Here is a 6,494-nt window from a genome sequence, read left to right as displayed (position 1 = left end):
AATGCAACTAAACTCTCATTGGACCCCTTAGTCTTTTGGCCAATAGGAATCAGGTAAGCCATTGGGCTGCTGAATGCTCATTGGACCCCTTGGGAGACTGTCCAATAGTCTTCTAGAGACCTTAATTTCTATTGGTTCTTTTATCAAGTGTTTTAAAATGAATTAAACTAAATGTACTCTAGCCTAATTCTCATTGGTCCACCTCTATGGGCCATCCAATAGGAATTGAATGCATCTTGGGGGCAGCTGGCTTAGGGAGCTGACATGTGTCTCCTATTCCCTTTGCGTAAAGGGAGCCTGGTAGAGTGTGTGTGTGTTTCTCTCTCATCCCCTACAAGAAAGGCTTGCCCCCTCCAAGATAGGAATGTGGGAAGACTTTGAGTCTTCCCACAAGCATCCAATTTGCCCTAGGTTTTGACCATTGGACCTAACCTTTGAATTTTGGAAGTCCTAATGGGTTGAACCTTAGGGTCTTTGAAGCCCATTGTTTTCACATTGTTCTTTTGCAGATAGCCCCCCCTTTAAATCCCTATTTTCCCTCCTTTGGATCCCTACTGCGACGAGTCTGCCAGCTTAACCAATATTCTAGCTTTTTCTCCCCTGGTACTTCCCCATATTAAATGACTAGTTTAACATGAGAAAATCATTTAGGAGAATTAGATATTAGTTATTATGACAACTTGCCTCTATGAGGCAATGGATCCATGGGAAAACCTCCAACAAAAGGACCCCCCCCCCCCCCCCCTCCCTCTAAAACACACACACACACACACCCCCAAAAAAAAAAAAAAAAAAAAACCCAAAGCAAGCCTATTATTTTCAGCAACAATCCATTTATGATTTTGGAGGACAAGACCAACAAAAGGTGAGCCCCATGGGCCCCCACGTGGATTCATGATGCATTTGATTCCTAAGGATAAAGACATGCTACATAAGAGGTTAATAGTAAACAAGATGCAAGGCTGTGTAAAAAAGGTAACAAATGAATATAACTAATGTTTTGCTTTGGTTTCTTTGTTATAATGTGTCTTGTTGTGGCTAATTGAAAATGATTGGCTAGTGTCCATGCTTAATGTTGTGGTGCCATTTGAAGTATCTGATTGTCCTTTAGGTTGTGCGTCGCATTAGGAATAGATTAGGAATTGAATCCATTGGCTCCTCCTGTATCCAAACAAAGGCTACATCTCTCTTTCGGTGCATTGAGCATGGAAATGGTAGGTTGCATTGCACTAAAGGGATTGACATTGTATAGTGTTGCAATGGTAGTAGGCATAAGAGTGAGAGTGGATGAGCTTGCAAAGATTGCTTGATGTCACTCTTGAAGTCTCCAATGTAATTGATGGTATAGATAGCATCTGCGATCTAGACTAGGGTTAACTTTATTGTTCCATCATATTGACAATCTAGTTGTTTGTCTCAAACTCTATGCTATGATGGCTGCACCGAAGTAAGTAGCAACAAAGTGCTCTTTATGTGGTTTTTCTTTATTGCACTCAATCACTTATGTGTGTGTCGCTACTCGTCAGGGTAGGCTTGAGCTCTAATACTATGTAAAGAAAAAGAGAGCTAAAGCTTTTGCAAGCACATCTACATACATATACATTGGAAGAACGAAGATGGAGGGAGTCCTATTATGAGTTTGATTGTTCCATGCATAAACATTCTAGCCAAAAGGTACTTATCTAGGATAACTAGAGGCTCCCAAATAGCACATAAAATAAAAAAAAAGTGTAGAAGTAAGTTGCACCAATAGAGGCAGGCCAATATCTAAACTAACATAATATGGCGGAAGGGGGAGCCCTTTACAGGTGTTGAAATTTGCAACATGAAGGTTAAACTCCAAAATTGAGAGAAGCCCTTGTGCACGCGATAAAGAGAGAGAGAGAGAGAGAGAAAAAGAGAGAGAGGTTGTCGAAGGCGACCGATCGTACTAGTAATTACATACGAGTGTTATTTTTTCTTTTGTTTTTTTTTTCATCATCACCACAAAGGAACATAGTAAAGAGAACTTGATACATATCTATGTATTTACAAACGGACTTGCTAGACACATAGCACCCACAAGGGGCGATACCATGGGAATGACTTCTCGAATGGAGAAGTTGATAACACCCATTAGCCGTAGCCCGTGAGCTTTGAACCCTTAACCTAGGGGTTACATGACAAAGTCTTAACCAACTGCCCTACGCTCTTTGGGTTGCCTACTATTATCATTGCGTAGATAGAGGAACAATGGACATTTATGAGCTTTGAGCAAGATGCTAAAATTTGGCTATTGTGAGTTTTTGAACCAAGACTCCTATCTCGTAATTGAGGTGCTAAAACTTCGAGTGAGGAATACAACTCAACCAGCTCATTGGGGTGCTAACCTCCACCCTATGTCCCATGAGATCATGAATGTGCATGGGTGATGGGATCTACTGTTGAGGTGAGATGGGGGAAATATCAAGGATTTTAAACGTTGTCAAAATATTTGCACGAAGAACTGGATTTGAATCAAGACTGCTTACATGAGAGTCCATCACCTTATGCCATCAGAGACTCATTTTGTGGGCCAAAAAATTGGGTTTCCCAAAAACACAATGTCCGGACAATATACAAGTGTGTGAACGTGTAAGGTAAAGAGGGGGCAAAATGTAAACCCTTAAGTTCATTATCAGTGGCAAGGAGTTTGATTTTGCCGTTGTGTAGGGTTTTTCTGCGTCAGCTGAATTGTGTGCTGGTTCCCCTCCCTCTGCTCACCGCAAGCCAGCGATGGAGTTTTGGGGTAATCCTCTGCGTTTCGTAGCTGTTCTATGTTTTGATTCTTCTTTTTGGTTTTACGTGTCTGCTGGTGAAGAAATGGATATCGTCCCTCGTGCCGAGGCTCGCACGTATTGGGAATGTGGCACTGTCACGCGAAATATTTTCCCATGAAACGGACCATCTGCGCAACACCGAGCTTTTCTGAATGAAGATGGTTCACGTAACCTGGCTCCTTGTGATCAAATCTAGAAAGAATGTCAGAATATTGGGCCCATACGTCAGCTCAGTACCAGTTTAGTTCCCTCATGGTGCTTTCTCTTCGTGTTCTGGCTGTGTAGTATCACGCGGCAGTTAAAATGCTATAGGTCTAAGTGATGCGAGGACGATGGGACTGGTGGCGACAGCACCATCACCTCCTCCCATTTTTTCCTACACTGTCATTCGAAAAGCTTAGTTATCCTTTAAAGGAGCTGGTGATTCCTTGAGACAATGGTTTAGTGTTCGGCTTGAAAGCTCACCTTATTGGCTCTTGATCACTAGCTATAATGATACTGCTGTAGTGGTCTTTTGCTTCTCTCATTCATGTATTTCAATTTTTTTGATCAGGTGTGGAGGTGCCAAGTGGAAAGCCATTGACTTGTCAGCCTGGGCCATCTTCATATGTACATGTCTCCCAGGTATTTGTCCTGAACCTGACGTGATTCCGGAACAAACATCCTTGCAAGGAAGAGGGAGGCATCTAAGTAATTGGTATAGACCATAACAAGCTCTATTAACCTTTTCTTTTGTTTTTCAAGGCTGCACTGGGAGATGGCAAAAATGCGAAAGGCAATGACCGTGTTGTTCTGAAAGTAAAAGTCGGGTCAAATCAAGTGATTGTTGGAACCCTTTCACAGGGGAAATGTGATCAGACGACATTAGACCTTATTTTTGAGAAAGATTTTGTTCTTTCCCATAATAGCTCTGGAAGTGTCTACTTCTGTGGCTACAAGACTGATGCCGTTAGGGACGATGAGTATCCTTTTAAGTAAAGATGACTTCTGAGCTGCTTTTCGTGTAGGGCCATGTGTGCAGGGTAATTCCCTTAATTATAAGTAACAGCTCCATGAGTTCGGGGTCAGAAGATGAATTTGATAGTATGCCTCTGATTCTTTAATTGAGTTTTGTTGATTATTGCTAGTGTGATATTAGGTTTTTGATTTGTGTCTACATTTCAGTGTCAGATGACGATGAGGATGATGATGAGGAGGAAGCCACACTTCCTGCTAAAGAGAATGGTGAGTCAGCTAACTACACTCCACGGGCCAGCTATAAAATTGCTTGGTTTTCCTGCAGCCGATGATGTAGTATAGTTGTCATGCAGGCAGGTTGGGGGTCACTAAATCTGACAAGAAGGCTGCTGCTCCAGCAAACAAGCCTGCAGCTAAATCCCCTGCTCCCAAAGTGGAGATGCCCGCTACAGAGGGGAAGTCTAAAGTGAAACCTACTGCGGTTGAGAAGGGCAAGGGTGCAAAGGAGAAAAGCAAAGAGGATGATGAGGAAGATGATAGTGATGAGGATGCTGAGGAAGATGACAGTGACGAGGATGATGTGAGTGGAAACGCTTCCTATATGACGCTAAAAACTGCCAAACAAGATGAGCTATGAAATGTTTAAGAAGTATCTCATTTGTTTTTTCCCATCTTCATGCCATGTACTGCAGGAGGAGATGATGGCCTTAGGTAGCGATGATGATGATTTAGATTCCGACGAAGAGGATGAATCTGATGAGGAGGCATCCGAGGAAGAGCAGCCTAAGGTACTATTGGTGCACGTTTTTATGATCCGTATGTTTTGCAGTACTTTTGATTATGTTGGTGACTGCTGTCTTTTTGTGGATCTTGCGTTCATTTAAAGCTTGCCAAGAAGAAGAGACCTGCTCCCACACCACCAGCTGCCAATACAGGCAAGAAAGCCAAGGTGGACACGCCAGGTTGGAACAGTGCTGTCATCTCTCTCTAGGGCTTGAAGAGGCGTAGCTGGCTTGGGATGTTTTGTGATGTTATTAAAATTCACTACCTGTCCCAAAGCAGGAAAGGCGGAGCCTAAAACTCCGTCTGTGCCCGCCTCTACACCGAAGCAGCAGCAGAGTGGCAAAAAGGATCAATCTGCTAAGAAGACACCTGGGAAGGAAAATGTATGGATTTATTCTGCTTTTTGGATGCACTCTTCCATTCTTTTTGGCTTGTTTTTCTGATTATAGACTTCGTGTTTCAGACTACTACGCCTGCGTCTGGGAAGAAACTTGGCCAGTTTTTTTGCCAGCCATGTAGCAAGTATGTTTTCTCATCTTGTGCGGCACTACTATGGGCTACTACTATGTTTGATGAAAGTCTAATTTCCTTTTTCTGCGAATTTCTAGGAATTTCAACTCTGAGAGTGCTCTAACTCAGCACAAAGCAGCAAAGCACAAGTCTTAATAGGTAATGCGATTTTCTTATCATGTGGGGTAAAGTGCCGCTTTATTCACCTTAACTTGCAAGGCTGGTTTTCAGATGCAGCATTTCCCGGTTAATGATTACATTAGGGGGAGAAGAGAAGAACTCTACATTCCAATCTACCTGCTTGCATAGCTGTTTATGTGGCACAGCCGAGGATCTTGAAGTGCTGCTCTTCTGTTAGTGTCTTCGTTTTGGTGTTGCCTCGGAGCAGATCTTAAGCATGAGATATAGGAAGGTTTAGTTTTGGAAGAGTTGGATGGATGACATCGGCTTCAAAGTAGTGGGTCAAATCATCTCTTTTGGTATCAAATGGCAGCTTCCTCTACACACAGCTTTTCTTGCCAGCTCTCTGAATCAAACGGACATAGTTCTCACATGGCTACGTGGGTTGTATGAGCTATCTTTATTTGAGTTAAAAGTTCTTGAGCTTTTGTGTTATTTACTCTTCACTTCTCTGATGGATGCTCTGCTTCAGTGTTTCTGTTTGACAGTATTTTGAGTATGTGAGCCGGCTAGTACTTGAGGTTCTGATTCGTAGTCTTAAAATGTAAGCGCACAACGATCAATAAGCAAGGATTTTGCAGTAAGGAGAGCTCCTCCCTCCTCTTCTTAGAACAAGAACGAGGACCTTAGGTTTGATTTGATAAATTATTTACATGCAAATCTAAGTGAACCTAAGGATCATATTAGTAAGTAGCAAGTTTCCTTTTTGGCCTACACAAGCAAGGACTCTGCAAAGACTGAAAATGTGGGAGCAATTGTGGACCATCGTTTAAAGCTCGTCCAGTAGTGCCACATGCCTTTTTCTTCCTCTTCAAGTCGGTCAATGACTTCAAATGTTTTTTCCTCGCATTGTAAGAGGGCCTCTTGCCAACATGGCAAAATGTACTTCAACTTAGCTCTGGCTTATATAGTAGGTAGGTCATTTTGAGACCTGATGCAGGACATCCTCTGGTGCATGAAGAATGGACATTAGATTGTGATTGTTGCCAAGTCTATATATTACTCAACAAAGGTGCTTTGACCCAGTAATGACTTTTAGTGGAAGTAAATGATTGCATCATAGAATCTAGTAACATCGATCATGAGTCATATTTAAAATGATTAGTGGAATGTCGCGACTTTGACAGATATTGTCTTAAATTAGGAAAGACCCATTAGGGTAAAAGCAACTTTCTAACTACACAAATGGATCATTAATTTATGAGTTATATCTTAAGTGAAAATTAGAACATCATAGATTTCATGAAACTGCCATACATCAAAGTT

General features: G+C 42.0%; 1 protein-coding gene across 2 annotated transcripts; it reads left to right on the top strand.

Annotated features, from left to right (window-relative positions):
• The first annotated feature begins 2,633 nt into the window (after positions 1-2,633).
• On the top strand, positions 2,634-5,663 carry LOC147454153 (histone deacetylase HDT1-like). Of its 2 annotated transcripts, none has more exons than XM_086516180.1 (12): positions 2,634-2,767; positions 3,352-3,422; positions 3,543-3,760; positions 3,847-3,881; positions 3,963-4,022; positions 4,109-4,335; positions 4,448-4,543; positions 4,642-4,717; positions 4,818-4,921; positions 5,002-5,060; positions 5,147-5,207; positions 5,280-5,663. In XM_086516180.1, the coding sequence occupies exons 1-11, from the start codon at positions 2,755-2,757 to the stop codon at positions 5,202-5,204; spliced, it is 1,017 nt and encodes a 338-aa protein (XP_086372306.1). In that variant the 5' UTR covers positions 2,634-2,754; the 3' UTR covers positions 5,205-5,207; positions 5,280-5,663. The 2 variants fall into 2 exon arrangements, with proteins under 2 accessions (XP_086372306.1, XP_086372305.1); XM_086516179.1 differs by having other exon boundaries at positions 4,815-4,921.
• The last annotated feature ends 831 nt before the right edge of the window (positions 5,664-6,494 follow it).

The sequence above is a fragment of the Adiantum capillus-veneris genome, chromosome 7 (genome assembly GCF_014529385.1).
Source record: "Adiantum capillus-veneris isolate H3 chromosome 7, ASM1452938v2, whole genome shotgun sequence".
Taxonomy (NCBI): Eukaryota; Viridiplantae; Streptophyta; class Polypodiopsida; order Polypodiales; family Pteridaceae; genus Adiantum; species Adiantum capillus-veneris.
Note: the sequence above shows the minus strand (reverse complement) of the source record. Positions and strands in the feature narration are given on the sequence as shown.

Coding starts and splice junctions, on each gene's coding strand:
- LOC147454153 (XM_086516179.1), top strand. Junction 3,423..3,542: donor CATATGTACATGTCTCCCAG/GTATTTGTCCTG, acceptor TTGTTTTTCAAG/GCTGCACTGGGAGATGGCAA. Junction 4,544..4,641: donor CCGAGGAAGAGCAGCCTAAG/GTACTATTGGTG, acceptor GTTCATTTAAAG/CTTGCCAAGAAGAAGAGACC.